Consider the following 27,936-nt stretch of genomic DNA (forward strand, 5'->3'; position numbering starts at 1 on the left):
CTCTCAACTCGCTGTTTTGGAATTCCTCACAGGAAGAAGTGGCAAGGATTTTTCCACAGGGCGCGGAGGTTCTTGTGAAGCACCCATGCTTGGTGGAAGCGGAGTTTTGCCAGGGCCTGGCACTCTGGGTGCCAAATCCACTCTCGCTCGAGATCGTCTCTTACTTCCCTCGTATGGAAGTTGGCGAGCCGGATGTTTATCTCAGCTGGGGAAGCAAGGAACTCGACGAGAGGAAAAACTTCTTGGCTGCGGCGGATCTCTTCACTCGCTGTCTCGAGTGTCTCCGAGCTTGTGGAGACGAGACCAAGATGGTGGTGGCTCTCGTGAGGCGAGCCGAGGCACGTCTCAAGCTCGAGCGCTACGAGGAGGCACTGGCCGACGTCGAAAAGGCACTGGCACTGGATCGTCACGACTTCAAGAGCCTCGCAGTGAAAGGAGCGGCGCTGCTCGGGCTCAAGCAGTATGGATCTTCCACCTCGTGCTTCAAGCAGGTGGCCGAAGTGGAAGCCTCTCCAACTTACAGGAGCTTGTACGATGCTTCGCTGCGTTTCAACGAGCAAAGCGAACGTGGAGTTTACGATCTCTCGGAGCATTACCTCGCAGCTGGAGGAAATGTGGAAGAGGATCGAGCCCCGGAACTTGCAGACTTCGTTGGTCCCGTCAAGGTGGCGATGACTCGAGATGCCCGAGGGAGGGGCCTCTTTCTCACCGAAAGCGTCTCCGTGGGACAACTTCTTCTCGTCAGCAACGCGGTAGCTATGGTTTTTCCAGACGAGGACTGCCCGGTTTTGGAGGTGGATAAGTTTGGCACTCTTCTCACGGCGGTGCTGAGAGCCTGCATAGCTTCTCCCAGGACTCTGGCACAAGTGTACAGCTTGGCCGAGAGCGATCCTGTCACAGGATTAACTATCGACAAGAACGAGGTCCCAGAGATGGAACTCTTCCAGCCAAACACAGGTTCTCTCGAGCTCCACGAGGAGCTCCTTCTCGACGTTACGCGCATCGCAAACATCCTCCACTGCATCAACGAGAATGGAAAGGCAGCTGACACTCTTGTCACCAGAGACTTTGATGGCTTGTGGACGCTTCCAAGCTTCCTGAACCATTCGTGCCTTCCAAACGTTGGTGTCCACTACGTTGGAAAGGCTCTCTTGGTGGTGGCCGCAAGAGATATGGAGGCCGAGACGGAGCTCGTTCGATCGTATGGCAGTGCTCTCGCTCCCTGGAACCCGATGAGGCGGGAGTCCATCAGAGTGGAATGCCGGTGCGAGAGGTGTGCTCTGGAAAAACGACTGGAAGAAGAGCTCCGGGATGTAAGCCAGAGGTTTGATGCGCTGCTCAATGCTACCTCAATGGTGGAGTCGGAGTTTCACGAGCAGCTGGGAGAGCTAGCAGTGGAGCTGGAACGCAAAGTTTGGGATGTGGATTTGAGAGAAACCGAGAAGCAGTGGCTCCGGACGTCGTACTGCCTGGCTTACTTGTCTTTTTATTTGAGAAACGAGACTTGTCAAAGAGAGAAAACGATGCCTTTGAAGGAAGACATTGCTCGAGCTCTTCACTCGACTTCTCCTGGTTTTAGCAAGACCCTGATGGCAATGTGCTGCTTGCTCGAGGATGGAAATGGCAGCAGAGGGCTCCTGGAAGACGAATGCTTTGCGCTTTGTGGACGTCAAAACCATGAGGTTGCCGCAGCCATTGTCAAGCAAGCCAGATACAAAGGTAAGGAATTCTTCTGGTGAGGATAATTTTTTAAACAAAGCTCTTCACTTCCATAATTTTTATACTTTTTTGAGGATTTTAAATACACACTAAATTCTGTTACATAAACTTTTGCTTTTTACCATTTACTCTAAATAATATTAATTATTTATAGATAATAATAAATGTTTAAAACATATTTACTATCACATTTTACTATGATAAATACTAAAAGAGTTAGTGAGTTTATAAGCTTTATATGTTTTATTTATTCCGAGATATTCATGAAGACATATTTTCATATGATAACTCTTAACATTTATATTTTTTATTAATTTTTTGAATTTTTTTTTTTTTTTGCAATATCTACTATATCATGATGTCTACAATGAACTCTATATTGCATTATATATTTAATTCTTGATAATAATAAAACAGTTTGTGAAGAATTAAAAAATTAATTTATTTAAAAAATGAAAAGCTTTATGAATGCATGAAATATAGCAAGTGGTCTAGATCCAATAGCTACTAAACTCCTATTACACTAATATTAGTATATAGCATTTTAGTTATATACTTGGACCTCACCTTATACCTCCTTTCAGAATAATGAAAAACAATTAACATTTTTAAATGGATGAGTTGAGATTTGGAAAAACATTAAAATGAGACATTAGTGGATTTGTAGGTGGTGACAATTGTTTCTAATCCCTTTGTACAAAATGTTTTAAATGTTATATATGCATAATTTTTAGAGGATTAGTTTATTGGATGTCATATCAAATTTCATAAACTTGCAATCCAATTTGTCACAAATCTCCTTTTCACTTGGCAAGGAGCCTCTTAGATAAATCACGTACTATAAGATTGGGACAATAAATTAACATTAAGTCATTCACGTTTTATTTCATAAGTGGATGATAATAGGAGTTGTAATATAGTTATTGTTCCAATTGTATGTGGTTAAACTCTATTTGGACTAATGGAATAATGCTTGTCAAATATTAATCCCAAGACCTAATATTAGTAATTTGTGGCAATTGCAAAAGTAAACTCAACTTCGTTAGTAGTATCGGATGATTATATAGAAGTTTATATAGTGAAGCACCAACAGAACTTTACACCTTTATGACATACGTATAGTGAAGAGATGGCAGATAACTATCTTAATCCGAATGTTGAAAATTTATATACTTCACAATCATCCCTTTAAAGGTTTGAATAAACCCTTTCACCAAACCATTTGATTATGGATGATAGACATTTGTGAAAGTGTAGCATATCTTTAATCAAGACATTAAGACAAGAAATGCCTTAGCTATAAATATGGGACCATTATCCTAAAGAATTCACTCTACTTAGAAATGTTAGAACACCTATTTGATTGAAAAGGAAGTATTTAATAACAATTGCAAACACATTAGCAAAAGCTCTGACTTCCATGCAACAAGTCAAATAGTTAAAAGTAATAGAAAAAGCCTCATCAAATCAAATGCCACTAACTCAAATAAATAGAAAATTACAATTGACTCTAATCCTCCTTCCACAACACAAGACAAAGTATTATAAACTTGGCACTAAATGAAACTACACACATACTAAATAACATCATTTCACATGCTAAAATCCAGATGATCTCAAATAACTTGATCATAACTCATTTTTATTCTCTTCCACTGACATAAACTTTAGCTTTTGTTAACCTTAGACAAACATCTACTTTTGATATTGTCTAAAACTGATTGTAGTACAAACTCCAGGTAACCATTGGTACAAGTTTCTCACATGAAGAATTTAAGATACGTGGTAAGACATTTAGCATCTCTATGCATGTCAAAGCCATAAACCTCCATAGCATAAAATTAAACACGGGTGAAATGTTGAGAATCTCATTCTCGCAGTCTCCTCGTGCTGATTCTAGAAATTGGCTTGGTGCAATACTAAACTCTTTTCACTTGGTTGCATGCTTGCCCACAGGCATTCTAACTCCTCAACTTCTCATTGCAATTTGAAGGGCAATATCATCATAAACTAGTCTGTGATTGGAGCTTCCATGGCCTGAACAAGGAGCTGCCATTCTCTCAAAAGCCGAGGATCAAGGATATCTTAATTGGACCCAAAGAGCTCAATGGAGATAATCTTGTTTACCTTGGCAGGATGATCTCCATCATCTGCTTGTCTTTCAAGAGCTCAATGCTGCGGTGTTTCAGCCTCTTCGAATAACTGTTGGCTCGAGAGCCATGCATCAGGTCTTGGCATAGGATATGGATCATGAGGACCGAAGAGCGATGCTTCCCACCATAGCCCAGCTCACTGGAGTGGAGACGATGTTGTGCCCGGGCAGGATGGCCAGAATTAAATAGATGCTCTCGTCATGCAGCGAGTCTTTGGAGAGGCTCATCAAGTCATGCAAGACTGCGAGCAATGCAAAGGTCATCCACAACCAAATCCTTTGCACCCACCAAAACCTCACCACCTTTGTGTGCAATCTGCTGCTGGAGATGCACTCCAAATGCGGGAGCATCTCTCTCGCCCGCCACGTCTTCAACAACCTCTGCCCGCCCTCTTGCAGAGATTCCTTCACCTGGGTTCTCATGCTCGCAGCATATGCCCGAGCCGGGCATCTTACCCAGGCCCGCGGCATCTTCGAATCCATGCCCTCGCGCAACCGCGTCGCCTGGAACGCAATGCTCGCCGCGTACGCTGCCGCCGGGGACCTCGATCGCGCGCTGGAGATCTTCGATTCGTCGCCGCAGCACGACGTGATCGCCTGGACGTCGCTCCTGTCGGCGTTTGCGCTGGCCGGAGATCTAGCCCGCGCGCGCCGCCTCATTGACGCCATGCCCGAGTGGAACCTTGTGTCATGGAACGCGATGCTGTGCGCGCAATCGCAATGCCACCAGGTGGAGGGCGCCTGGGATGTGTTTGAGCGGATGGAAGAGCGCAACATCATCTCGTGGAACGCGCTGCTATCTGTGTATGCCCTGTCGGGGCATATGGACGAAGCAGCGTATCTTTTCGAAGCGATGCCAGAGAGGGATCTGGCTTCGTGGACGACGATGATTGCTGGATCTGCGCAGGCAGGGAAGATCGAGGAGTCGAGAGAACGTTTTGATGGCATGCCGGAGAGGGACGTCGTTGCATGGAACGCTATGCTTGCGGCATTTGCCCAAAATGGGCATCTTGTAAAGGCGCTAGAGTTCTTAGAAATAATGCCGGTGTGGAGCCTGGCTGGCTGGAATTCTCTTCTCGCCGCTTGCGCGCAAGAGAAGGAGTTTGATCGAGCACAGAAGTTACTACTGAGATTACCCGAACTGGATCTTGTGGCCTGGAATTCGATGCTTGCGGTGAATGCCCTTTCTGGGCATCTGGACGAGGCGCTGTTGGCTATGGAAGCCTTGTCTATGCCTGTTGATGTGAAGTCATGGAACGCAGTGCTGTATGGCTATGCCCAGAGCGGGCATCTCGACAAAGCCACCAGCTTGTTCCACGCAAGAATGCCTCACAGGGACGTGGTTTCCTTCACTGCGATGCTCTCGGCCTATGCAAGGAGTGGTTACATCGACGAAGCAAAAGCTCTGTTCGATTCGATGCCGGAGAGGACTCTTGTGTCATGGAACGCGCTGCTCGGCGGATTTGTCCACAATGGTCTGTACGCTCGAGCTCACAACTTCTTCCAGACCATGCCCGAGTGTGACGTTGTATCTTGGACTGGGGCCTTGAACTCGATTGCCCCGACTATGTCGTACAAAACTTCGCTGGATCACTTCCAAAGGATGCTGCTTCAAGGAGTTCTTCCGGATGATGTCTGCTTTGTGTCGATGCTGGTTGGATTCAACCATGGCGGTAGCGTCCGCACCGCTTTGAGCTGCTTCGCGTCCATGGCTGTCGACTTTGGCATTGATCCGACGAAGCAGCTGTATGGAAGCCTGATTGATCTGCTTGGTCGGGCGGGATATCTGAAGGAAGCCGAGGAAGTCATCGCCAGCATGCCGTTTAAGCCGGGAGACGTCGACTGGCAATCGCTCCTGAGCGCTTGTAGGAGTTACAGTGATGGTCGAAGTGGAAGCCGAGCAGCGAAGCAAGCTCTAGAGTTGAATCCGCAGGACGACGGAACATACGTGCTGCTGGCAGCAATGTCCGAGTGTGGTGCTCACAATAGTTGAGACGCTCGCGGATCGTTGAAGTTAGCTGTAGTCTCCTTTGTAGATTTACAACAGGCTGTTTCGGAAGAAGCGAACTCCCTGCTTGACGAATGTAAATATCGAATGTGGTGTTTAAACAGTGCGAGACGAACCTGTAGTGCAAATACGACGTCATCATGGTCTACTTGCAACTTTGTCTTTCTGAGACGATCTTCGCGAGCTGTACTCAGGCCAAGAAGACCCTGAAATGTCGAAGATTAAACACTAATTTGTCTTGCCACATAGCTTATACCTGGTCGGCAATTAGTTGACAAATTCCAGAGAATTCTTGAGAAGATACAGGGCGCATACCAGTTGTTTTACAAAACCCCAGGTACTGCTTATTCAGCTGCAAAGCTTCCCGTAAGTCCACTCATCAATTTTGACACTTGAAGAACGCCTACCTCGCCTAGTGGCGCGTCCCTCTTTCTCTTCCGGAAGAGACTAACGGCACTACATAAGACCATCTGTACATCGATAACGAAATGAGCAGATAACTCATGACAAACACTGGTATTACCTGCGAATGTTTTGGCAGAGCTTGAATAGTTTCAATGACAGGAGAACGGAAAACTTTGGCCAACGCCCTTGCCATGTGATCAACTTGCACAAACTGATCCCTTTGCAAGCAAGTCGCTTCAGGCTCTGTAGATTTGCTTTTGTTCTCGGCTTCAAAAAGATCAAGAGCAGTCCTGCAACGCACCAAAGTTAAGAATCATAAGAAGTCACAGGCAATTACCAACCTGCAAGCGTACAAGGCTTTTCTCATGTCCCCGGATGCAGCAGATACCCTCTGTTCCATTGAAAGATTAGAACATCAGCTTAGGTGGTTGCCATAACTTACTCTGGCACACAGCTCCAAGGCTGCAGGATGAAACGTAGCCACCGATAGAGACTGGAAAAGGCAATGTTAATACTCAAAGACAAGATGTGTTGCCATCTTCTACCGATAATCTTTGAAGCAAGACAGCGAAAATTTGGTCTTTGGTATACGCAGGAAATGTGATGACATCCGGATTACCTGCAATACGATCGACAATAAGATACAAACAGAATAAACATCAGTGCAAGCCTTACAGCTGAAAGTTCTCAGCCTTGGTAGAAATCTTTCAGTTAAATCGATGGCGTTAGCAATTCCTTTGACAAGAAAAGAGCATCAGCACACAAGAACGCGTAGAAAACAGCTTACCTATTAGAATGCAGCTGCTGTCTTTCAAAACGGATAATTGGAACAGCTCATACAACACAGTTTGTTCTCTGGTTATGAGATAGTCCATTTCATCGATGATTAAAAGCCTGGCAAGAAAAGCTTAGCGACTCCAAAAAGTGGCAAAGAAAACAAAAACATACTGCATTTTCTTCGCACCCCTGTTGAACGATAGTAACTTCTTAAGTTGTTGGTACCCGACGCTTCGATCATCGTCAGCGCCTGGTTGTAAGGAGTGATAAATCTGCGAAACAAACGAGCATTCCATCGTCCAAGCACAAAGGAAAAAAAAGTTCATACCCTGGAGTAGATCTGTGTAGCATCTGTGAGCGTTGTGCAATTGATAGAAGCCACATCCGGTGGTAAAACCCCTGCCTGTATAGAAAACCAAAGATGAAACTCAAGTGTCTAGCTATTTGGGATTTTACCTCGACTGCCCACTGTGACAAGAGACCCTTTAGCTTCTCCATTGCCAGCGATTTCCCAGTTCCAGGACACCCACACACGTAGAGACTGCCTGGCCTTCTCTCTAGCAGGCAATCCTTGGAGAACTTGATGATCCTATCGATCTGCTCGCTCCGGCACAGAATAGCCTCAGGAACAGCAGACAAATGCAATGCCGTCTTGGCCGCGAGGATGTGAGCCGAGAAATCCATGGAGCGATCAATCAAGAATGCCAAACCCTGCCCTAGATCCCCCGCGCAATCTACATGTTCCCTCCAAAAATCCGCGCCAAAACATAGCCGTTTGAAAAAATTCCATGAACTTTAGGGTTCATGGAGCTCATTGGCAAGCGCGAAGGAGACCCTGCGATCGCGGCTTTCTTGGGCAATTTGGGGGCGAGCGATGGAGGAATTCCACTGCCCAGCAGGTGCGCATTCCCAGCTCTGAAATCGCGCCCGGCGTGTGAGTATCACAACTACGAAGCTCTGGGCGTGTCGCTGTGCTTCGAGGAGTCAGCCCTAGAGGCCGTTCATGTGTACAATGGGACGCACGGCTACTCCCAATTCATAGGCGATCTTCCTCACGGGCTCAGGTAAGCGTAAATTCCTCTCAGTCGATCAGTCGATCATTCGATTCGATCGAGTCGATCGAGTCGATTCCACTTCAGGATTGGAATGACGGGCCGAGAGATTGTGGAGCTGCTAGGCGAGCCCGACGGCAAGGCCGGAGGAGGACGAGGTGGCGGCCCCATCTCCATAGCTTACAAGGAAAGAGGTTTGCACATCAATTTCCTGGGATCCAGCTGGGAGAACAGCGATAGCGCGATCGACTCGGTGACAATCCACGCGCCTCAACCTCAAACCATGGCCATCGAGGATCACTGAGGGAGGTTTTCTTTTTGTTTCTATCGGGTCTTAAAATCCTTGATATGGTCTGATTGGCAAGGAAAACCATTCCGATTCACATCGATTTGGATAGTTATTCAAGAATGGCCTCAGGCGAAAGATGGTGATTTTGAGTTGTTCCTCACGGGAAACATCAGATCTCTTTGCTGAGAGAAGCTTGCATCATCGGCCAAGAAAAAAAAAAACTCACAAACAAGAACAATGGAGTTGTCAGCTGGTAGTGCATGTAAAATGATCCTCACTGAGAAGCTCAGAACAGGTCTATGAACTTTGATCATCCTCCAACTCCATCCAGAAGCTCCTAAGAAAATCAAAACTGGTAATCAGACTGACGTGCAAATCGATGTGAGATTTTTTCCGCAGTAGAAGTCAGAAATGGCGAAAGATCATCATCACATTCCCAAAGAAACCCAGAGATCAGACGAAACAAAATCGTGTCAATCCTCACAGAGAGTAGGACTGGGGCGACATTCCAGTCATCATCTCTCCTCGAGCAACAAGCAAACCCTAGAGTTTCTGTGGCCGCAAAAGCCCTAAATAAGAGCCCTAACAGGAGGCCAACGGTGGGGATTGCGCTCGAATCCAACGGACAGGATTTGGATTTACAGGAGAGATACTATTATTATTCCGTTTTAAACTTAAACTCGGGAATGACAATGGCGTCGAGCCAGTTGGAGAGATTGACGCTCACAACGCACTTTGCGCCCCAGAGTTTGTCCTTCCTCGTCGACTCCGGCTCTTTCACCTCCTCGCATCTCTCGAGCTGGTTTAGCTGCTCGTACAATCCAATGCACCGCTCGCGCGTCTCCAGCACCGAGATCTGTGCTGCTCGGCCGCGGAGGCAGCGCTGGAACAACACGATCGCCGTGAGCCTCTCCAGCTTGACCACCAGAGTTGGATCACATCTGGGTGTCAAAACTCTCCGGTGCTTTCCCTGGAGCGATCGAGTATGAGACTGTTTCTCTAGAACGTAAACACAAAAGAGAAAGACTTACAACTTGGACGGAGTAGTGTCTTTGGCGTGGAACCGCTCGCGCGATCGATCTTCCCTTGGTGGATCGAGTCGCGCGTCGCGCGTAGGCGTCGGTCATTGCGATGAAATCGCCCTGGAGCCACTCCTCCACGTTCACCTTGATTTTCAGCCGTGGCTCAAGCTCCGCAAGCTCTGCAAGGGAGCTGTTGTATTTCAATCACAAACAAGCCCGGCAGGGAGAGAAACCACATAAACAAAAGAGAAAACGTTGCGGCAATCGTGGAGAGCACCTTTGAGTAGCAAGTTCTTAAAGGGCTCCATGAAATCTCGCTGCTCGGTCTGCAAGAAGAGAAAGTTACTTGAGATTTTGGAGAAAGAGATGATCAAACTTACGAGCTCCTCGAGGCTTGGAATGTGCCATTCCTTCTCAACTCTGTTGGGGAAAACCATGGGATTCATCCGAACTGGAACAATTTCCTTGTCTCTCGCAAAGAGCTCTCGATCCCCGTCCGCTGCTTGTTCCCTGTGGGGTCTTCTTCGCATTCCATATCTCTCTTCGAAAGAACACACCGAGTTAAGAAAATGAGAAGAACAAAAATTCAATCGCTATACCTTCAAAGACCCACGGCTCGATGTTGACAAACATCCAAGACGGGGGCTGGATGAGATCGAAGGCTGCCGTTTGCGTCTCATTCTCCCTCAAATCGGTCTGCGCCTCGGCGTCTCGAATCTCCTCCTCCATCCTCCCCAACGCAAGCTACCGATCGACTCTAAGAGAGAAATGTACCGCGAAAGCAATGGCGCCGTCCCGCCAGGCTGCCGATCGACCGCGCCGTGTTCTTCACCCCCATCGCGATTCGCGATTTAGGGCTTTCAGATCCCAGGGCTATGCAATACGGGCCTCCACTTGGCACGTCTGACGTGGCGAGGTGACGAGGCCGGCTTTTGAATTTGAATTCAAAATGGCGCTTGGAAAGGGCGGGAAAGAGCGATGACGAGGAATGTGGGCATAGCGATCGATTTGTCGCCCACCAGCAGGTACGCGCTTCGCTGGGCGCTCGAGCACTTCGCGCGCGATGGCGATCACATCTTCGTCCTCGTCGTCCGCAAGAAAGAGGGCGAGGACACCGCCCTCTTCGAGAAAGCCGGCACTCGTAAGTGGCTCCGATCGATCTTAAGATGTTCTCAGACTCGGTTTTCCTGGAGGATTGATCCACAGCCTTGATCCCAATGCACGACTACGACGAGCACGTCTTGGACAAGTATGGCATCCAGCCCGATCCTGAGGTGTTTGCAACGATTAGAGAGCACCGAGAGAAGAAAAAAGTAAACTTTCTTACGCGTTTTCCTTTTTGTTCTTGTCGATCTCAACGTCGAGCTCCTGGCTCCAGTTTGCTGTGGACGGTAAGGTCTACTACGGCGATGCTCGAGAGAAGATCATCGAGGCTGTTGGAGATCTTAAGTTGAACCTGCTTGTGCTTGGAAGTAGAGGCCTTGGGACTGTTAAAAGGTACCGCAAAGCTTCTTATTTCTCGACTTGGAAAAAACTCGTTTCATTTGTTGCGAATCCACAGGGCGCTGCTGGGAAGCGTCAGTAACTACGTAATCAACAACGCACCTTGCCCAGTCACAGTAGTGAAGCTCCCGGAATCCCAATCAAACTCGTGAGAAGCTCGAACAGTTGCTTTAAGATGAAGGCGGTTTCTTCTTGTCCAGTAGATCCTCGAAGCTTTTGGGATCCAGCGTTCCGCTGAGAAGAGCGAAGAGCAAGCGTTTGTGGTAGAGATGCCCGTGAATTAAATTCAAGATGAACTGGCGATGCCCCATTACTGCGACAATGAAATCGGCTAGATCGATCAAGATTAGAAATTTAAGAGCATACCAGGCAGAGGCACGAACACATTAGTCGCCATTCGAGAAAGGTCGGTCGGGGTGGCATTTAGAAATGGTGGATCAATCTTACTGCAACATACAACTCCCACGATCAGATTATCGAAGTTGCCACAATGGACAAGCCAGCTACCTTACTCGAACACGTAAATTCTGTTCCAGGAAGTGTCATTAGTGTGATGAAAGACAAAACAGGGAGATTCAAGCTCATGTACCTCGCGGTGGCCCCAGAAGTTCATTGTGCTGATCTCTACATATTCTGGAAGAGGTGGAACAAGCGAGAGCTCGCCAATGTATCTGCAGTGAAAAGGTTGAAGTTAGCAAATCTGTTTGATCCAGTGTGATCCTCACCTACGGGAATAGTACCAGAGAGCGAGCGTTGCTCCAACAGCTCCAAAAGTGACGCCAAGAGATGCTGCTACAGCCTCGGCAGACAATGTCCCCTTGGAAAACAAAGACAAAACTATAACACGAGAAGAAAGAAGAAACGAGAAAGCATCCTTACCTCTTTCACGTATTTTGCTAATGGAGCTGCTATGGCTGCAAATCCTGCCAGTTGAATTACCTTGAGCCTAGAACAAAAAAAATCCTTTTTCTGCGCCAATTTCTCCGAGAAATCTATGATCCAAACCTCACGACAAGCCGCAGCGGTCGCATCCAGCGCGCTTGGTACAACACCACTTTCGCGGGAGCCTGATCTCTAAAACCCTGGGGACTCACATTCTTGTTACGCAGCAGCTTCGCCGGATCATCTTCAGAGATCGCCGTGGACGCCGCCGCCGCTGGTGACGATGCCGACAAGCGCAGCAGCGTTCGCGATTGCGCGGTAGCAGCGGCGCATCGCCGAAGCAATGGCCGCAGTGCCGCCATGGCCGTAGAAAATACCAAAATTAGGGCTACTGGCAAGCTTTCCCGCCAAAAGGTTTAGGGTGTTTCGAAATTCTAGGCTTTCGCAGCGCCATGGCTGATCTGGAGCTGCTTCTATCGCTTCGGGACGAATGCGGCGAAGAGAAGGACAGCACAGGTATGATTTCTATGAATGGATCGAGCCGACATTGCGGCATTGTGATAGAAATCAAGGATCGATCGAACAGCGGTGAGATTTTGCCGCGCCCTTCGACAGGCTATTGCTCCGATGAAGAGGAAAGGCCCAAGCCCGTGCTAAACATGTCCATTTTCAAGGATGTGCTGAAAAGCAGTGGAAGTTTAGTGAAATGCCCGCCGGCCTCTGTCGAGAAATCAAAGGGAGTTTCTGTGCAAAGCTTCGGATCAAACGGCAGTACACCAGATCTCGAAGTTCACTCTGGTCTTCGCATCAGGTAGAGTTTCTTTTGTTTTTCTTACATATGTTTTTTTCATACAGATAAGATGTTCTGCTTTACTTACGAATTTTTCTCTGGATCGCAGAAACAGATGTCTTAGCCGTGAGATGCTAACTACAAAGCTCATGGAGCTGCGATTCGTGAAGCTTGAAGCTCTCAAGTAAGCATTCTTTCATTCTATTTCCTTGCCTCCCTTTACAGAGAATTTATCTTTCGTCAGGCATGCAGTCATTGGCGATGGTGTTAGAGGTTCTTGGGCAACAATTGCCGTTCTGTCAGACAAGGGCCAACCCCGAGTGTCATCGAACTCGAAAAACTATGTCATTTGGAAGCTGTCTTGCCTGAACGAGTCTACCGTTTCCTTGTTTTTGTTTGGGGATGCTTATAAAGAACACTGGAAAGAGGCGGTCGGTAGTGTCATTGCGATTTTCGATGCTAAAGTTCGTCACGATGACAAGGTATATCTCAATGTGTTTTTTAGCCTTCTTGTTCTGACTTTGATTTCCCAGAAAGGCGATTTTAGCGTGAGCGTTGCTGATGTGAATCAATTGACAGTTGTGGGGACGTCACTGGATTTTGCCATTTGTAACGGGAAGCGCAAAGATGGAGCTCCTTGCTCAGTACCGGTTAACAGGTGAGCTTATATCTCTCTGAACTGTTGATCTTCTAGAACTTATGTTGCAGGAAAGAGGGTGCATACTGTAAATTTCACGCTCTCGTAAGAACACTGAAATCTTTTTGGTGGTGTACTCACTGATTTACAGGCAGCACGCAAAAACTTGAGAAGTAAACGACCAGAGTTAAATGGCGGGTAATGTGCAGCATATGTTTTTCTCTTCTGTCTTTTCATTGTTTAAATGCTAAATTTCTCAGAAACCTTGCTACTGGATTGACCGGGTCGATGAGAAACCAGAATCGCGGAATGCAGTCCCTCAAGCACACTATAGAGAAATCACCGGAGCAGCCATTGAAGCGAGTAAAGCATCGGTCGTCTTTAGAGCTTTCTAAGATGCTGAGGTACTCTATGTTTGCTACAGACGCCGGCATTCTCATTACCCATATTCTTGTTTACAGCAATGGCGACAAAATGACGACACGAACGTCGTCGCAAGGTTTAAGATTTCTGGCTAGAATGACAGATAACAACGGTAGCGTTCTCTTTCTAACAATGAGAGTAACTGTGCACTGTGATTTTCAGAAGACAAAGAACTCTCCAGTTCCAACCAGAAGAAGAAACCGGCAGTATCAGATCGCAAGCCTTCCGACAAGAAGCAAGTGGAAGTTTCAAACAGGAGACCTTCTTGCAGGAAGGTCTCCTGTTTGAAACAGGAGAGAGATAGTGTATCGAGGTAATGCACTTTTCCTCCCTGGCTCCATCCATTTCTCACTGGATTGTCTACTGCAGGCCTCCCTTGAAAGAGCTATCCAACTCGAGCAAAGATCGAGCACTCGGGAACGAGGTCGTGGAAATCGACTTGGAAGTGGAAGAGGATACGGACAATGCCATGGTAATTGTCACAAAACTCTACCTCATGTTTGTTTGGATTGACTTTCACCAGGCCCAGGCGATGTCGATATTTAAATCATAATCCGCGCAAAGCATGCATATCTCGAGAGGTAAAAATCACTCGCTTGCGTCGTTGGATTGCTTCAGCATTTTGTCGCAGGCCACCAAGAACCAATGATCCAAAGCTTGCAAGCCACAAGAAATTCGCGTGGATATTTTTCTTCATACGAAACATCCCCAGGAAGAAGAAATTCTAGCGGCCGGAAAGCGCCTTATCTAAGAGGGGAGGCTCTGCCACGCGTCATTCTTTTATTCGCGGCCAGGAGCCCACGTCATCGCGATTAGTGTAAACCCCCATTTTGACTTTAAGCTAATGGCGCTCCTCTAGCTAGTAGCCATTTCTCTGCGGCAGTTCTTCCCTAGCCGCCGCGCTCCTCTCTCCGCCTCGATCGATCCGTCCGCCATGGCCGCCACGGCAGCCGCCGCCTCATCGCAGCTCATCTCGCCCGCGGCGTCGCTCGGATCGGCGTCGTCCTCGTCGAGCTCGTCGAGCAATCGCGCCGGATTCAGGTCTTTCAGGCTCCAGTCCTTCAGCGGCCTCGTCGCCGGGCGCAGGGATGTGCGCAAGCTGGGCGCATTGGATCAGCACCAGGATTTCGTGGCGGCCGTGGCATCCCTGGTGAGCAGAGGCCATGGGCGGGGCAGCCGCGGCGTGGTGTGCATGGCCAAGAAGAGCGTCGGCGATCTCAAGGAGGCGGATTTAAAAGGCAAGCGCGTCTTCGTGAGGGCCGATCTCAACGTCCCCTTGGATGGCGATCTCAAGATCACCGACGATACGAGGATTCGTGCCGCCGTGCCGACGATCAAGTATCTCATCAGCAATGGAGCAAAGGTCATCCTCTCGAGCCATCTGGTAAGTTTTTTCTTCTTCTAGTTTCGATAGATGGAAAGAATTTCTCGAAGCTTTTCCCATCCTTGCTTTTCTCTCTTATAGGGACGTCCGAAAGGTGTTACTGACAAGTATCGGCTTACTCCTCTTGTTCCAAGGCTCTCAGAGCTTCTCGGCATCAAGGCAAGCTTGTTTTCTCAAGTGTTTTTATTGAATGAGCTCTTTTTTGTTTCTTCAGGTCGAGAAAGCCGACGATTCGATTGGTCCGGAAGTCGAGAAGAAGGTTGCTGCTTTGCCCGACGGTGGGGTGCTGCTTCTCGAGAATGTAAGATTCTATCCCGAGGAGGAGAAGAATGTCCCCGAGCACGCACAGAAGCTGGCAGCAGTGGCTGATTTGTACGTGAACGATGCTTTTGGTACCGCTCACAGAGCTCATGCTTCTACCGAGGGCGTGACCAAGTTCCTCAAGCCCTCCGTGGCTGGATTCCTCTTGCAAAAGGTAGATTTTCTTTTCCTTTTTCCCAATGCTTCCCTGAGTTGACGACGAATTTGCCAGGAGCTCGACTACCTTGATGGAGCTGTGTCGAATCCTAAACGACCATTTGCTGCCATCGTTGGAGGCTCCAAGGTGTCGTCCAAGATTGGAGTGATTGAATCCCTGTTGGAGAAATGCAACATCTTGTTACTCGGAGGAGGAATGATCTTCACCTTCTACAAAGCGCAGGGCCTCTCTGTGGGATCCTCACTCGTTGAGGAGGATAAGATCGACCTGGCAAAATCCCTGATGAGGACGGCCAAGGACAAAGGTGTCTCCTTGCTCCTTCCCACAGACGTGGTGGTGGCTGACAAGTTCGCAGCAGACGCGAACAGCAAGGTAGAGTCTCCTGGCACCAATTTTCCAACGTCCGACTAAATTTTCTCTCTTGTTCTTCCACAGATCGTACCATCGACAGCAATCCCCGATGGCTGGATGGGTCTCGATATCGGGCCCGACTCTGTGAAGACGTTCAACGAGGCATTGGACACCACCAAGACCGTCATCTGGAACGGGCCCATGGGAGTGTTCGAGTTTGACAAGTTCGCGGTTGGCACGGAGGTAAAAGAACGCTTTTGCGAACTTCCAACGATCTAAGAACTTTTCCCTTGTTTTTCGCAGGCTGTTGCGAAGAAGCTGGCGGAGCTTAGCGGCAAAGGTGTGACTACAATCATCGGCGGAGGTGATTCCGTGGCGGCCGTGGAGAAAGTCGGGGTCGCGGATAAGATGAGCCACATATCAACCGGGGGTGGTGCTAGTTTGGAGCTGCTCGAAGGCAAAGTTCTTCCTGGCGTCGCTGCTCTTGACGAGGCGGTAGCGGCAGTCACGGTGTAGGAGGTAATGCTCTACCGTTTCTACATTTTTCTCCTCTCTTTGTTTTGGCTCCAATAAGCTGGGCAACTGTAACTTATCTTAACTCGGCAGCAGCGATGATCTTGAGCTCTCAGCGCCAGCATCTAAAAATCCACAAGAAGAAAATTCTTGGAACTCGCCGATTCTTCGTGGTTCTATCCTTAAAACCCAAGCAAAACCTATAAGAGAAATCATGTGAATGGCTTTGCTTACCTTCATGGAGGGCAAACTTTTGCAAAGGAAGTCCCATTGTTTATTGTTGTCCAATATGTTAAATTATTCTATCACGATAGATTCCTGGATTAGATTAATAATTCGTACTTGAAGAAAGCCAATATTTATATGTTGTCCAAGCTATGAAGGACAGCAATGTCATTCTTTTGTGCTTTTAAACATAATAACATCAATTCAGCCAGAGATCTTTCTATGGACCCTCTCTGGATGGGAGTGGCAATGAAGTTTCTATGGTTGTGGGAGCACACGTATGTCAATGGAGATAAACATACACATTATTGAAGCCTATAGCCTGTTCATGAAGAGCCCGAGAGTGGTCAAGTTTCACAGAGGTATGTTCTAGGTAATAAGTTCAGGCTGGTTGAGATTGATCTTCAGATCGGTGATTTTACTTGCCACCATGCCAATGCTGTTTCAACCCAATAGTGTGTCAATTGATGAAGTGATGGTTTGGAACAAAAGGTAATTACGAAAAGAGTATTTCGGGTCTGGGAACAAAGGTTGACATTTATGTGCCTAATTCTAGATGAAATCCGACTAGTTCCCCAAGAAGAAATGCTTCTGGTGCAAATTCTTTGTCCTGCACTTCCGACTGAATCGGCTGTGCCAGAAGGCAGCTACTGAGAACAAAGTGCCCGGTTTTCTGTAAAGGAGGAAGCTTCAAACCTCGTTCCGAGTTGCAGGAGACATCTTCGAGTCAACGACCTCCATAGACGTGTCCTGCAACAACCTCAGCGGCGACATTCCAGCGGACTCGGGAAAACTGGTTGCTCTGAGGAACTTGAACATGGCTTTCAACAATTTCGATGGTTCCATACCCAGTGAGCTCGGTCATGGAATCTCTGGATCTGCCTAATATAATCACCTTCAAGGGGGCATTCCATCGCAGCTCACACTCTTGAGCTTTCTGGCTTACTTCAACGTCTCCAGCAACCAACTAAGTGGCAACTTCAGCCTTTCCAATCTATGAGCACCGTGTAGGATATCATGCCGGGAAACAGCATCTTGCTCTCATCCCAAGCCTGTCTCCAGTTGACGTAAACAGAGTCTCCAAACAAACTGCTCCATTGCTCAAATATCTGCCACGAATTTAAGATCCTTGGAAACATCGATGCTGCTGCTGCTGGTCAACTCCTCCCGTAATGTTCTTGACAAGCTTAAAAAGAAAAAAATCTTCCTAGCGCCGTGCCACACACACTTGCTGGTTGGAGTTTGACCACTGTCTGCACACTTTCTAATTGTCTATAGGCTGCAGCTTACCAATTAATTGGGGATTGAACCTGAACATCGTATCCAGAAGACTGCTCAGGTATTCGACACTTCGGGATCCGTGGAAGCAGGATGCGTTTCCATGGCAGGAATATTTTTCCGTATTTTAGATTTCTTTAAACTTTTTAACTTCCAATAAAACAACCTGTCTTGCATGAAGATTTTAGGACAATGATCTGCCTACGATTTATTCTGGTCCAATTTCATGTTTGACTCTTAATTAAGAGCGGCGAAATAAGATTACAAACTGTCCAAAACATAGTGGTCCTTGGCCATGACTGACCAGTGATCAAGTCTGGGACGTCCGATAAGACTGCTGACTGAATTAAGACTTGAATGTGTTGTTTCTTGACGGACTCTGTCATTTTTTGGTGATGTTTTGCTTTCAAACTCAAAGTCATTCTACATGTGACGATCACTCAGTTTCACTATTTCTTGAAATTTCATGAAATATAATAATATTTACTTAAGAGTGGTTATCTTGAAATTTTATGAATCATTGAAATATAAGAATCTATTAATAAGACATACTTAAGAGTCTCCTAATAGGCCGAGATGAACAAAGCATGCGCTCATGCTTGGATGATCTCGTTCGTCTCGCAAACAGTGCAAGTCCCTCCACTGCCGAGCATGTCGAAGCCCAGATTTTGTCTCTTGGAAACTCCACATTCCTGCGCAATGTGCTCGTCCAAATGCACGGCAACTGCGGGAATACATGCCGTGCACGTCAGCTGTTCGATTCCGCGCCCCAGAAAGACAGCTACTCGTGGAATTTCATGCTCAGGGCATATGCCCGAAACGGGCATGTGGACGAGGCAAAGTCGCTCTTTGATTCCATGCCAGAATGGGATCTCGTCTCGTCCACAATCATGCTCAAAGTATTTGCAGATGCCGAGAATATCGAACTTGCCGAGGACATGTTTAACTCCATGCAGGTCAAAGATCCCATCTCATACAATGTCATGATATCTGCATATGCCGAAGTTGGGCAAATTGGAAGAGCAAAGACACTCTTTAATGTCATGCCTTTTCGGAATGCTGCTTCATGGACCACAATCCTCACCGTGTACTGTCGCAACTTTAGCATTGATGATTCTAAAACACTGTTTGAATCCATGCCCAGGCCGGACCTTATTGCATGGAATGCCATGCTCTCAGCATATGCCGCAGCCGGGGATTTACTATCTACGAAAGCTCTGTTTGAGAGAATGCCAGCGTGGGATCTTGCGTCCTTTACGCTTCACTTGTCTGTACTCATCCAAGCCAAGGATCGGGATCGGGCGGAGAAATGGTATCGATCTCTACCGGAGTACGACATTGTGTCTTGCACGGCAATGCTGGAAGCATATGCCCAGAATGGGCATCTGGAAGATTCTAAGAGTTTGTTTGACAGTATGCCACACCGGAGTATGGTGTCGTGGGCGGCAATGCTAGAGGCATATGCCGTACATGGGAAAATTGCAGAGGCTAGATGCTTGTTTGGAGACATGAGGGAATGCGATCTCTTCTCTGTGGCGACAATGATTTCTGCCTTCTCGAGGAGTGGCGATGTGGGATCGGCCAGGCGTCTGTTTGATGCAATGCCGGATCACAACCAGGTTTCCTGGAACGCAATTCTGAATGCTTACGCTCACAATGGTCTCTGTGACCGAGCGAAGGAAGTACTTGATCGGATGCCTCGGCGCGATCTGATCTCCTGGACCGGGATGATAGGCTGTTATGCCCAAAGTGGGCATCTGGAAGCTGCTAGGGGCGTGTTTCTTGGAATGCCGTACAGGGATTTGATCTGCTGGAACATTATGCTTCTTGCATACTCTCAAATGCAAAGTCTTGTCGAGACTCATGAACTCTTTAACAGCATGCCAGATGCAAACCAGGTGTCCTGGAACATCCTCCTCTCCGCATATGCCCAGAAAGGGCATACTGCGAAATCAACTTCGCTCTTTCACCGCATTCCAGACCGAAACCTCGTCTCCTGGAACACGATGCTGTCCATGCACGCGCACGATTTCGACGTCGCGCTCGAGTTTTTCCAGAGAATGCTGGCCGAGGGCCTTGAGCCCGACGACATCTCGTTCACTGCGTTGCTCGTTGGATGCGTCCACACCGGCGACTTGAAGATGGCGAGGGGCATCTGCCAAGGCATGAGCCGAGACCACGGTTTGGTCGCGACCAAGCAGCAGTTCGGCTGCATGGTAGACCTCTTGAGCAAGTCCGGCTACCTCCAATCTGCGAGGGATCTGATGAGAAGCATGCCTTTCGAGCCAGATGGTTTCGAGTGGATCTGCTTGCTTGGAGCGCCAGGGGACGTTGGAGTTGACAGAGCTGGAGCTGCCAACGAGGTGACTAGATTGGATCCCAGCAACGGAGCACCATATGTGCTCCTGGCAAACGCAAGACTAGCCACAGCTTGAAAGCTTACCACGCGTGTTCCAACCATTGTGATACAGTGCTGGACTACTGGCTTCTAGCGTGAAATCTATGTACCTTTGGAGAAGCTTACTTACGTTCATGGATGGATCACGTATGCTTGGGCAGCGAGTTGATGAACGCGTTGTACGAGGAGTCGAGATCGAAGAGGAGCTGGCGCGCCTGCTGCTCCGTGAGCTCGTCCGAGGCGCCCATCTTGTTGAGCTTGGCGATCCAGTCCCGCGTCTTCACCTTGCCCTCGAAGTCGGCGGTGAGCTGCGGCACCCGGTTGAGCGCCGAGAGGAGGTCCAGCAGCAGCGGGTGGATCTGATCCACCGCCACCATGTTGAGCTTGAGCGAGTCCATGGCGGTGATGTAGTGCTGGACGCACTCGGCCACCGCCACCGCGGTGGCGCCGGCGTCGAAGGACGAGGAGGTGGCGCTCTTGTGCTCCACCGTGGCGGGGATGCCCGAGACGAGCAGCCGGTTGTGCGCGGCGGGGCAGTCCATCTTGTAGGCGGCCATGAAGCGGTCCACGTCGGGCACCACGTCGCGCAGCGCGTTCTTGAGCGTCCGGAACTGCGCGATGAGCTTGGTGCACCACGGCTCGTAGTCCCGCGCGCTCATCGCGTCGCGCACGTACGCCTTCTCCAGCTTCTCCGTCGTCTTGATGATGGCGAAGAGATCCGCGAAGTTCTCGAACATCTCGCGCTCGCGCTTGTCGGACCACAGCTTCACCTCTTGCTGGTGCTGGTGGTGCTGGAGCTGATGCTGCTGCTGCTGCTGCGGATGGAGCGGGTACGCCATTTCTTCCTCTTCCGCGATCCTGCCCTAACCCTAACACTCCACGAAGAGCCCTAAACTTTAGGACCGGCCATGGCCAAAACGTTTGGACCACACTGTACGGGTTATAATGGTGGTAGCTCCCCAGTTCGCGTCGCGTGGGACTCCACAGACAAGGCACAAGCGGCCACTATGCGCGTTTTCGCGCATTTGTCGTACTAACACGACGCGCAGATGCTTGGGGAAAAAAAAAGTGGCCACGCAAATAAAACTATGGACAATCCAATTAAAAGCGCGAGTAAACAGCCTCGAGTTCCCATGATCCCTGGAAGTTCAGCAATCAATCCTTGCTTTACTTTTCTTTGCTTTGCTGATTTTCTTGCATGCTTGCTTCTTGGTTGATGGACACCCGCCGCTCAAAGTCAAGACTCTCCACGATTTCTTTTCTTTTTTGCTTGCTAGCAAGCATGCTTTGTTGACTAAAATCGCAGGAAGTCGCTGCTTTCGATCAGCCGATGCTAGTTGGATTCATTGGTAGCTGCTGCAGCAAAAGGATGGAATTAGATTCTTCTTCGATTGAGTAGATTACCGGATCCGCCAGAGGGGAGAGCTCGCTCGGAGCTGGAGATGGCATCGTACGAGAAAATCAGAAGCAATGGAGCATGGATTTCATCCAGACCTGTGAAAATTCTGCTGCTCATCTTCCTCCTGGGACCCCCTTTTCTCCTCATTTGCATTGAAACTATCGTCGAGCAGCAAGGGAGAGAATTGACTTCCACCATCCTGGACAAGCTCAGCTTCGATAGCCTCAGCAATACCACGAGCAGCAACGAGACTAGCACCACCAGCAGCACCAGCAGCAGCAATGTCACCACCAAGAACAATGTAAGTAGTGAAGACGATTGCCCCTGCCACAGTAGATGCGAGCAGGATTCCCTGCGGCGGCCATCTCGAATTCACAGTCTACCCCCGGCCCTGTCCACTGCATTGGCTGCGTACGAGAGGATGCATTCCAGTTGCTACCACTCGCGAGACTTGAGCAAAGCCATCCAGGCTCCAGATCCAAATGACCCCTGTAGATATCTCGTCTTCCTCCAGGACGGCAAATTCGGCCTGGGTAACCACATCCTCTCTCTCCTGTCCGCCTTCGTCTACTCCCTGCTCACCAACAGGATGCTTCTCGTCGACACGCGAAACCATATTCCCGAGCTCTTTTGCGAGCCTTTTCGAAACTCCTCCTGGCTGCTGCCTCCTGATTTTCCATACGATCGTCTGCTTCTAGCACCGATGCTTGCAGATGGCCTCAAACAGAAGTTCAGTTACGGCAGCACTGTCCACCTGATGCTGCTCAGCCAGCAAACGCCGCAAGAGCAGCTTTTCTTCTGTCCCGACACTCAGACCCGGCTCGAGAAAGTGCGCTGGATTGGCTGGAGCAGCAACCAATACTATGTTCCCAGATTTTTCACGTTCCCACGCTTCTGGAGGCCTCTAGTTTCTCTGTTCCCGGATGTCTCCTTGATCTTCACGCACCTAAGTAGGTACCTCATTCTTCCTCAAAACCCCGTCTGGGAGAAAATCCGTCGCTACCATTTCGCGTATTCGTCACTGGTTCCGGGAAAGGCAGTAGGAGTCCAGATTCGACGAAGGGAAAATGCGGAATTCCACGAGCCAACGTACAGACGGACCATGCAGTGCCTCGTTGAAAACGGTCTTGTGCCAAGCGTTTCAGAGTCCGGTCACGACATCCCAGCTGACAAAGGCCAACACCAGTCAAGAAAAAACAGGACTAAAGTCTTCGTTACCTCGTTGCAAAGCAGGTACTACGAGGAGCTCCGGAATACATATATAAACAAGCCTACGGTTGACGGTAGCCTTGTACGGGTCCATACGATGTCACACGACGAAGTCGAGTCTCAATCTTACGAGCAAGTTCGCAACGCGTTGGCAGAGATGTGGCTCCTCAGCTTGAGCGACGAGCTAGTGACGAGTAGCTGGTCGACGTTTGGATACGTTGCGCAGGGACTAGGTGCGCTTCGGCCTTACATCCTCAACATCAAGGGTGACTTCGGGAAGGACGGCCTCCCGGCATGCTCTCTCGGACAGTCTATCGAGCCCTGCAATCAGTTTCCGTTCAGTTCAGTGTGCGAAAGAAACGAAACCGCTGATTTGGAGCACAGCGAATGGATCAAAGCGCACATCAGACGTTGCCAAGACGAACCCAGCGGCATCCAGCTTATACAGGACTGATTTGTTTTTTGCTACTTGGCAGCGATGCAATCCAGTACTCTTCGGATGTCAGTAGCGGACGGATTTAGCTTCAATGCCTGCACAGTTTTGATAATCACTGTCGATAAAACAATAAGTTTGCAGCAATACCTCCTTGAAGTCTGTGACAGCATCTTCAAGGTCTCCCAGGTGGCCGTTCGCACATCCTCGCCTTGCTAAAACACAGCTTTGAGCACGTCTATTCCATTCTTCGGAATCATCTGAGGCAGCTGCTCTCAGTAAATCCAAAGTGTCCATTGGGAGGAAATCCTTCTCCAAGGACATGAGTTTTGGAGCGGTAGACTGTTCGGCTTCAGTTTTGTCCTGGGCAATCTCGTTGTCTTGTCCACTTAAAAGCTGGAGTGCTCTTGTACAGTCATTGATACAAGCTTGCATCTGGCTCATCTGCAAGTAGCAGGCTGCTCTGTTTGCACGAGATCTGTGCTTGTTAAGGAGCGTATCAGAGTGATGAAATGTAGAAAGGATACAAAAACAGTGAAGCATCCTTTTGTATGGCATCAGAGTACGCATTGACCGCACTTCTGAAGTCTCCAGCGCTGCAGTTTCACAAACAAAAGCCAATGCAGGCGTTACAAATTAGCTTTCCAGAAATACCTGTAGAATTTGTCGCCTTTGTCTTGCAGAAACAGTGGTTCCCTGAAGGTAGAATACTTGCAAGATTACAACTAAGATATTGAGAAAAGAGCACCTTTCCGAAACATCAATCGCGTCATTGGAGATGGGAGCATGCTTTATAAGTTGAAGTTCTTTCTCTGACAAGCCATAGTTAGCATTATACCAAGCGGAGTCATAATGTACCTCTACTTTCACGCGCTGGAAGATGATTGGGAAGTGTTTTCTTCGTAAATGAAATGTAAACTCGAAAGCCTCTTCGAGGAGCAGGCAATAATCTTTCTCCAGGTTTCAATGTCGCAATTTTGGCAGAAGCTAATCGTTTGGGCTCCAGTTTCTGAACTGTGTTTGCCTCGTCAATCTTTCCTGAAGCTTGAGTAACGTTATCCCATTCAAGCATAAAATCCTCCTGTTTACAAGTTGTAAACCCCTTTTTAGAATCACCAGCGGACAACGTTTCGACGTCATGCTGGCTGTTCTCTCGTGATACACCTTGTTGCCACGAGTTTAATGCATCCTGCGCGCAAGGCAAAGGATTTTTTGATAATCATCTTCGAGACTTTGAGAGAACTTACACGTTCTTCTTTCAGCTCCGCTTCTTTCCTTCCCTGAATGGTTTTTCGCCTGGCCTTCGAAACAATGTTCGAGTGATGTTAGTCTTTGCAGTAGCGAAAGTAAGAGGAAGAAGAAACTTACATCTTCAAGCTTCATTTGGCTGCCAACTGCTAACCGTCGTATATGGGAGATTTTTGCTTTGGCCTCCTCTTTTGTCTGCAGCAACAACGTTAAAAACCGCCCGTATAGCAGCAGCTGAAAAGGAAACTCTAACTTTTTGGGCATTCTCTCTCACGGCATCCAACGACTGCTGACGTCGCTCCAAGATAGCCTGCCTATCTCCACATCTCGTCAGCCTACCCCAAAGTCCTTCGGTCTTCTGCAATCCTGGGAAGAATAAATATAAAAGGTACCACTAAAGAACCAAATAATTACCTTGAACATGAAGAACTTCACCACCGCCTTGTCCAGCATAGCCGAGCTTTTCTTCAAATCGATATCATCGTAGAGATCGGCTTGGAACAAGTACGGCGAGCAGTTGACTTTGATGTAGCAGTCTGTAGCTGCACGGTGAAAAGCCCAAGCAAGTTAACTCCAACGAACAAACCAGAACAGACGACTTACTAATAATGTCGAGAGCTGCCTGTGACACGGACTGGAGAAAAACCTCGACAGTGACCCATGCTGGAGTTTCGCTCCACGAGTACGTCGGAGTGATCGGCATTTCCGGAACCGATACCTAACTTCACGCCACCGGGACATCTAACCAACGGTTGCCGCATATTCTTCTTCCCGAAAGCGAGAGGCTATGACCTCCCTCAAGCTCTCAGCGTCTCTTTCCACCCCAGCCGCAAAGTAGATGTTGGATAGAAGCACATAAGGCGACGGGTCCTCCGGGTCGAGCTCAAATATCCGCTCGGCGGCATACTTCCCGAGCTCCACGTTGCCTTGGAGCTTGCAACCACCGAGTAGCGTCATCCACGACATAACGTCCGGTTCCGCTGGCATGTCGAGTATGAGCGCGATCGCGTCGTTGAGCCGTCCCGACCGTCCCAATAGATCGACCAAGCTCACGTAGAGATCCAGCGTCGGCGTCAATCCATGGTCGGGTCCCATCGACAAGAAGTAGTCCCGGCCTCTGTCCAAAGACCCGGCATGGCTGAGAGCATGGAAGATGCACGTAAAGCTGATGTTGTCACCCTGTATGCCTTCAAGGAAGAGCCTGTGGAAAACGTCCACCGCTTCGTTGTAGTAGCCGTTCTGTGAGTAGGCCATCACCATCCCGTTCCACGAGATAACGTTTCGCTGCTGGTTGTTCTCGAAAACGTGACGAGCAGTGACTAGATCCCCGAACCTCGCAAACATGTTTACCAGAACTGTCCCGACGATGGCATCGGTTTTCTCTAGCTCGTGCTTGCAGAGGTCCCGGTAAATTCTCCTTCCAGCCTCCAGTGAGCCCGATACGAGGCAGGCCGTGAGAACGTTGGTGAAAGTGATTGCATTTCCTTGAACACCTGCGCTCTTCATTCTCTCGTAGATGACGAGAGCCTCGGTTACGTCGTCTCCATACTGAGCGTAGGCAATGATGATCCCGTTCCAAGAGGCCTCGTCCTTGACAGCCATCTCCTCAAAGGCCTTCCTTGCAAGCTCCACACTCCCCAGCTTTGCGTACATCTTGATCAACGAGTTGTTGATCACAGCATCCGATCGAAACTCGCTTACGGCAATCTGTTCGTGGATCCGCCTGACTTCCTCCACGCTGGAACAGGCACCCAGTATGCTCGCGAAGATAAAGTCGTTTGGTCCCAGACCTTGCAGCTCCCTGCTCTGATAGACGTCGAATGCCTCCTTGTTCCGCCCGTGCTGGACGTAAGCCGCGATGATCGCGTTCCATGACACGTCCGACTTGACGGGAATCTGGTCGAACAGCCGCTTAGCCTCGCCGAGCCGCTGGCACTTGGCGTACATGTTGATGAGAGCGTTCTGGACCGTGTCGGAAACCAGACCGCTCGCAGCAGCACGGCGGTGGACAGCCTTTCCCATCTCAAGGCTTCCCAAGTTCGCGCAAGCAGTGAGGACGCTAGAGAAAGTGCAAGCGTTGGGCTGCAAGCCTTCCAAGTCCATCTTCATCAGCAAGCCCAAAGCCTCCTTGTTCTTCCCATGCTGGATGTAGATCGAAACCATGACGGTCCAGGAAACCACATTCCTTCTCTCCATCCCCGCGAAAATCTCCTCGGCGTCGCGTAAGCTGCCACAGTTCCCATACATGCTTAGAAGAGCAGTGTCGACGATCACATTGTGTGAGAGCTTACTTGCAAGAAGATGGCGATGGACGATCTTCCCGGTCTCGAGAGCCTCGCGTCCCAAACTCGCACAAGCTCCCAGGACGCTCGAGTAAGTGATGACGCTTCTCGCCACCCCCTGCGACTCCATCTGGTTGTAGACCTCGATCGCCTCCCAGCAATGCCCTTGCTGCGCATACGCAGCGATCATACAGTTCCACGAGACCAAGCTCTTCTCGGCGGTGCCATCGAACACCGCCTTGGCCTCCTCGATGCTGCCACACTTCGCGTACATTGTGATGAGAGAATTGCTCGAGACTGTGTCGGGCACCAGCTCGTTCCTGGCGTTCATCTGCGAGTGGATCCTCTTCCCCTCCTCCAGAGCCCCGATCCCACCGCAAGCCCCCAGAATTGTCGAGAATGTGAAGCGATCCGGTTCCAGATCCATCGTCTTGTAGAGATCCAGCGCGGCGCCCGGCAATCCATTCTCGACGTAGGCCGCGAGGATGAGATTCCAGCTGTAGACGCTCCGGCGCGGCATCCGATCGAAGACACCGCGCGCCTCGTCCAGGCGCTGGCACTTGCCATACATCTGGATGAGAAGCTCCGCGAGCATGATATTGGATGCGTACCCGGTGTGGCGGATGTGATCGTGGACGAGGCGGCCTTCGGGAAGGGATCCAGCGTTGGCGCAGCGCCGCAGAAGCGAGGAATAGGTCGCAATGTAGCTGAAATGGCTCACGTCCGCCGCTGCCTCGCAATCGAGCCGCGCCAGCGTGCTCGCCACCGAATCGTCGCCAATGCGGCCTCCTCCATCCAGCGGCGGGAGAGATTTTCCCCGCGGCGGCAGGAGGAGAGTGGAGGCGTGGGTGAGTCGGAGCTTGAGCTGCCTGGAAGCCATAGCTCCAGCAGCATTCTTGCAAGAACCCTAAAAATTAGGGCGGTCATTCTTTCCCCCCGAAATATTTTTTCGGGAGGGGGAAGAAGAAGATGGCGCGTACGCATTCGAAGTCAAGCGAGTCACATTCAAGAGGTACTCTCGATCGCTGCGTGCTTGCTTCTTGCGCAAGGATTTCCCTTGCGTTTTCTTCCTGCGCAAG

At 49.2% G+C, this 27,936-nt stretch overlaps 12 protein-coding genes and 1 non-coding gene across 17 annotated transcripts; 7 read left to right on the forward strand and 6 right to left on the reverse strand.

Annotated features, from left to right (window-relative positions):
* Positions 1-4,352: 4,352 nt before the first annotated feature.
* Positions 4,353-5,864, forward strand: LOC112347127 (pentatricopeptide repeat-containing protein At4g02750-like). The gene has a single exon (XM_024677475.1). It carries the CDS (start codon positions 4,353-4,355, stop codon positions 5,862-5,864), a length of 1,512 nt encoding a protein of 503 aa, XP_024533243.1.
* LOC9650840 (cell division control protein 6 homolog B) lies at positions 5,788-7,779 on the reverse strand. Its single transcript, XM_002972487.2, has 13 exons — positions 7,518-7,779; positions 7,390-7,464; positions 7,233-7,333; positions 7,072-7,178; positions 6,960-7,019; positions 6,830-6,903; positions 6,727-6,777; positions 6,626-6,675; positions 6,403-6,574; positions 6,287-6,349; positions 6,136-6,231; positions 5,996-6,085; positions 5,788-5,942 (listed from the first exon to the last, which is right to left on the reverse strand). Exons 1-13 carry the CDS (start codon positions 7,743-7,745, stop codon positions 5,910-5,912), a joined length of 1,200 nt encoding a protein of 399 aa, XP_002972533.1. The 5' UTR covers positions 7,746-7,779; the 3' UTR covers positions 5,788-5,909.
* An 85-nt stretch (positions 7,780-7,864) lies between these two features.
* On the forward strand, positions 7,865-8,514 carry LOC9651352. The gene is made up of 2 exons (XM_002972286.2): positions 7,865-8,125; positions 8,201-8,514. The coding sequence occupies exons 1-2, from the start codon at positions 7,866-7,868 to the stop codon at positions 8,415-8,417; spliced, it is 477 nt and encodes a 158-aa protein (XP_002972332.1). The 5' UTR covers position 7,865; the 3' UTR covers positions 8,418-8,514.
* A 240-nt stretch (positions 8,515-8,754) lies between these two features.
* LOC112347156 lies at positions 8,755-8,842 on the reverse strand. Its single transcript, XR_002992678.1, has one exon. It is a non-coding gene; the product is annotated as a small nucleolar RNA Z122 (small nucleolar RNA).
* Positions 8,843-9,033: 191 nt separating this feature from the next.
* On the reverse strand, positions 9,034-12,209 carry LOC9650842. 2 transcript variants are annotated; one of them, XM_002972489.2, is made up of 8 exons: positions 11,933-12,209; positions 11,807-11,873; positions 11,653-11,744; positions 11,517-11,598; positions 11,435-11,454; positions 11,294-11,373; positions 10,752-11,240; positions 10,329-10,693 (listed from the first exon to the last, which is right to left on the reverse strand). In XM_002972489.2, exons 1-7 carry the CDS (start codon positions 12,169-12,171, stop codon positions 11,098-11,100), a joined length of 723 nt encoding a protein of 240 aa, XP_002972535.2. In that variant the 5' UTR covers positions 12,172-12,209; the 3' UTR covers positions 10,329-10,693; positions 10,752-11,097. The 2 variants fall into 2 exon arrangements, with proteins under 2 accessions (XP_002972534.1, XP_002972535.2); XM_002972488.2 differs by lacking the exons at positions 11,294-11,373; positions 11,435-11,454; positions 11,517-11,598; ... (1 more) ...; positions 11,807-11,873; positions 11,933-12,209 and adding exons at positions 9,034-9,372; positions 9,434-9,603; positions 9,702-9,750; positions 9,805-9,965 and having other exon boundaries at positions 10,024-10,693; positions 10,752-11,102.
* LOC9651353 (universal stress protein PHOS32) lies at positions 10,403-11,009 on the forward strand. The gene is made up of 3 exons (XM_024677476.1): positions 10,403-10,565; positions 10,631-10,698; positions 10,803-11,009. The coding sequence occupies exons 1-3, from the start codon at positions 10,403-10,405 to the stop codon at positions 11,007-11,009; spliced, it is 438 nt and encodes a 145-aa protein (XP_024533244.1).
* On the forward strand, positions 12,210-14,528 carry LOC112347068 (protein MCM10 homolog). Its single transcript, XM_024677313.1, has 13 exons — positions 12,210-12,325; positions 12,374-12,620; positions 12,709-12,783; positions 12,844-13,081; positions 13,133-13,257; positions 13,308-13,341; positions 13,388-13,434; positions 13,497-13,640; positions 13,698-13,771; positions 13,822-13,972; positions 14,029-14,131; positions 14,183-14,240; positions 14,291-14,528. Exons 1-12 carry the CDS (start codon positions 12,262-12,264, stop codon positions 14,210-14,212), a joined length of 1,332 nt encoding a protein of 443 aa, XP_024533081.1. The 5' UTR covers positions 12,210-12,261; the 3' UTR covers positions 14,213-14,240; positions 14,291-14,528.
* LOC9651510 (phosphoglycerate kinase 3, cytosolic) lies at positions 14,379-16,693 on the forward strand. Of its 3 annotated transcripts, none has more exons than XM_024677311.1 (7): positions 14,379-15,043; positions 15,125-15,202; positions 15,258-15,518; positions 15,576-15,893; positions 15,957-16,115; positions 16,176-16,391; positions 16,479-16,693. In XM_024677311.1, exons 1-6 carry the CDS (start codon positions 14,594-14,596, stop codon positions 16,386-16,388), a joined length of 1,479 nt encoding a protein of 492 aa, XP_024533079.1. In that variant the 5' UTR covers positions 14,379-14,593; the 3' UTR covers positions 16,389-16,391; positions 16,479-16,693. The 3 variants fall into 3 exon arrangements, with proteins under 3 accessions (XP_024533079.1, XP_024533080.1, XP_024533078.1); XM_024677312.1 differs by having other exon boundaries at positions 16,482-16,693; XM_024677310.1 differs by having other exon boundaries at positions 14,383-15,043; positions 16,176-16,670.
* A 1,782-nt stretch (positions 16,694-18,475) lies between these two features.
* LOC112347128 (pentatricopeptide repeat-containing protein At4g02750-like) lies at positions 18,476-20,323 on the forward strand. Its single transcript, XM_024677477.1, has one exon. The coding sequence runs from the start codon at positions 18,476-18,478 to the stop codon at positions 20,321-20,323; it is 1,848 nt and encodes a 615-aa protein (XP_024533245.1).
* On the reverse strand, positions 20,318-21,183 carry LOC9650843 (vacuolar protein sorting-associated protein 28 homolog 1). Its single transcript, XM_002972490.2, has one exon. The coding sequence runs from the start codon at positions 21,123-21,125 to the stop codon at positions 20,430-20,432; it is 696 nt and encodes a 231-aa protein (XP_002972536.1). The 5' UTR covers positions 21,126-21,183; the 3' UTR covers positions 20,318-20,429.
* A 1,205-nt stretch (positions 21,184-22,388) lies between these two features.
* LOC9651511 (galactoside 2-alpha-L-fucosyltransferase) lies at positions 22,389-23,348 on the forward strand. The gene has a single exon (XM_002972289.2). It carries the CDS (start codon positions 22,389-22,391, stop codon positions 23,346-23,348), a length of 960 nt encoding a protein of 319 aa, XP_002972335.2.
* Positions 23,349-23,360: 12 nt separating this feature from the next.
* Positions 23,361-24,844, reverse strand: LOC112347069 (dynein assembly factor 4, axonemal-like). The gene is made up of 8 exons (XM_024677314.1): positions 24,829-24,844; positions 24,696-24,770; positions 24,575-24,623; positions 24,186-24,516; positions 24,076-24,139; positions 23,982-24,023; positions 23,855-23,923; positions 23,361-23,805 (listed from the first exon to the last, which is right to left on the reverse strand). Coding segments are annotated over exons 2-8 (966 nt in total). The 5' UTR covers positions 24,698-24,770; positions 24,829-24,844; the 3' UTR covers positions 23,361-23,396.
* Positions 24,845-24,848: 4 nt separating this feature from the next.
* Positions 24,849-27,808, reverse strand: LOC9650844 (pentatricopeptide repeat-containing protein At2g33680). 2 transcript variants are annotated; one of them, XM_024677309.1, is made up of 4 exons: positions 27,469-27,496; positions 25,179-27,416; positions 24,990-25,117; positions 24,849-24,941 (listed from the first exon to the last, which is right to left on the reverse strand). In XM_024677309.1, exon 2 carries the CDS (start codon positions 27,375-27,377, stop codon positions 25,317-25,319), a length of 2,061 nt encoding a protein of 686 aa, XP_024533077.1. In that variant the 5' UTR covers positions 27,378-27,416; positions 27,469-27,496; the 3' UTR covers positions 24,849-24,941; positions 24,990-25,117; positions 25,179-25,316. The 2 variants fall into 2 exon arrangements, with proteins under 2 accessions (XP_024533077.1, XP_024533076.1); XM_024677308.1 differs by having other exon boundaries at positions 25,179-27,808.
* Between the last annotated feature and the right edge of the window lie 128 nt (positions 27,809-27,936).

The sequence above is a fragment of the Selaginella moellendorffii genome, unplaced genomic scaffold, assembly GCF_000143415.4.
Source record: "Selaginella moellendorffii unplaced genomic scaffold, v1.0 SELMOscaffold_19, whole genome shotgun sequence".
Classification (NCBI taxonomy): Eukaryota; Viridiplantae; Streptophyta; class Lycopodiopsida; order Selaginellales; family Selaginellaceae; genus Selaginella; species Selaginella moellendorffii.

Excerpts from the sequence above, each read along its gene's own strand:
- LOC112347127 (XM_024677475.1), top strand. The coding sequence starts at position 4,353 with ATGCCCTCGCGCAACCGCGTCGCCTGGAACGCAATGCTCGCCGCGTAC.
- LOC9650840 (XM_002972487.2), bottom strand. The coding sequence starts at position 7,745 with ATGGATTTCTCGGCTCACATCCTCGCGGCCAAGACGGCATTGCATTTG. Across the intron at positions 7,020-7,071 it reads CAGCAGCTGCATTCTAATAG|GAATTGCTAACGCCATCGAT; the intron begins GTAAGCTGTTTT and ends TTCTTGTCAAAG. Across the intron at positions 6,086-6,135 it reads GTCAACTAATTGCCGACCAG|GGTCTTCTTGGCCTGAGTAC; the intron begins GTATAAGCTATG and ends TCGACATTTCAG.
- LOC9651352 (XM_002972286.2), top strand. The coding sequence starts at position 7,866 with ATGGAGCTCATTGGCAAGCGCGAAGGAGACCCTGCGATCGCGGCTTTC. Across the intron at positions 8,126-8,200 it reads GATCTTCCTCACGGGCTCAG|GATTGGAATGACGGGCCGAG; the intron begins GTAAGCGTAAAT and ends ATTCCACTTCAG.
- LOC9650842 (XM_002972488.2), bottom strand. The coding sequence starts at position 10,153 with ATGGAGGAGGAGATTCGAGACGCCGAGGCGCAGACCGATTTGAGGGAG. Across the intron at positions 9,751-9,804 it reads TTCCAAGCCTCGAGGAGCTC|ACCGAGCAGCGAGATTTCAT; the intron begins GTAAGTTTGATC and ends CTCTTCTTGCAG. Across the intron at positions 9,604-9,701 it reads TAAGAACTTGCTACTCAAAG|AGCTTGCGGAGCTTGAGCCA; the intron begins GTGCTCTCCACG and ends GCTCCCTTGCAG.
- LOC9651353 (XM_024677476.1), top strand. The coding sequence starts at position 10,403 with ATGACGAGGAATGTGGGCATAGCGATCGATTTGTCGCCCACCAGCAGG. Across the intron at positions 10,566-10,630 it reads CTTCGAGAAAGCCGGCACTC|CCTTGATCCCAATGCACGAC; the intron begins GTAAGTGGCTCC and ends ATTGATCCACAG. Across the intron at positions 10,699-10,802 it reads GCATCCAGCCCGATCCTGAG|TTTGCTGTGGACGGTAAGGT; the intron begins GTGTTTGCAACG and ends TCCTGGCTCCAG.
- LOC112347068 (XM_024677313.1), top strand. The coding sequence starts at position 12,262 with ATGGCTGATCTGGAGCTGCTTCTATCGCTTCGGGACGAATGCGGCGAA. Across the intron at positions 13,772-13,821 it reads TAGAATGACAGATAACAACG|AAGACAAAGAACTCTCCAGT; the intron begins GTAGCGTTCTCT and ends TGTGATTTTCAG. Across the intron at positions 13,973-14,028 it reads GAGAGAGATAGTGTATCGAG|GCCTCCCTTGAAAGAGCTAT; the intron begins GTAATGCACTTT and ends TGTCTACTGCAG.
- LOC9651510 (XM_024677311.1), top strand. The coding sequence starts at position 14,594 with ATGGCCGCCACGGCAGCCGCCGCCTCATCGCAGCTCATCTCGCCCGCG. Across the intron at positions 15,203-15,257 it reads CAGAGCTTCTCGGCATCAAG|GTCGAGAAAGCCGACGATTC; the intron begins GCAAGCTTGTTT and ends TTGTTTCTTCAG. Across the intron at positions 15,894-15,956 it reads CAGCAGACGCGAACAGCAAG|ATCGTACCATCGACAGCAAT; the intron begins GTAGAGTCTCCT and ends GTTCTTCCACAG.
- LOC112347128 (XM_024677477.1), top strand. The coding sequence starts at position 18,476 with ATGCGCTCATGCTTGGATGATCTCGTTCGTCTCGCAAACAGTGCAAGT.
- LOC9650843 (XM_002972490.2), bottom strand. The coding sequence starts at position 21,125 with ATGGCGTACCCGCTCCATCCGCAGCAGCAGCAGCAGCATCAGCTCCAG.
- LOC9651511 (XM_002972289.2), top strand. The coding sequence starts at position 22,389 with ATGCTTGCAGATGGCCTCAAACAGAAGTTCAGTTACGGCAGCACTGTC.
- LOC112347069 (XM_024677314.1), bottom strand. Across the intron at positions 24,024-24,075 it reads GCGATTGATGTTTCGGAAAG|GGAACCACTGTTTCTGCAAG; the intron begins GTGCTCTTTTCT and ends TTCTACCTTCAG. Across the intron at positions 23,924-23,981 it reads AAAGGCGACAAATTCTACAG|CGCTGGAGACTTCAGAAGTG; the intron begins GTATTTCTGGAA and ends GTGAAACTGCAG.
- LOC9650844 (XM_024677308.1), bottom strand. The coding sequence starts at position 27,737 with ATGGCTTCCAGGCAGCTCAAGCTCCGACTCACCCACGCCTCCACTCTC.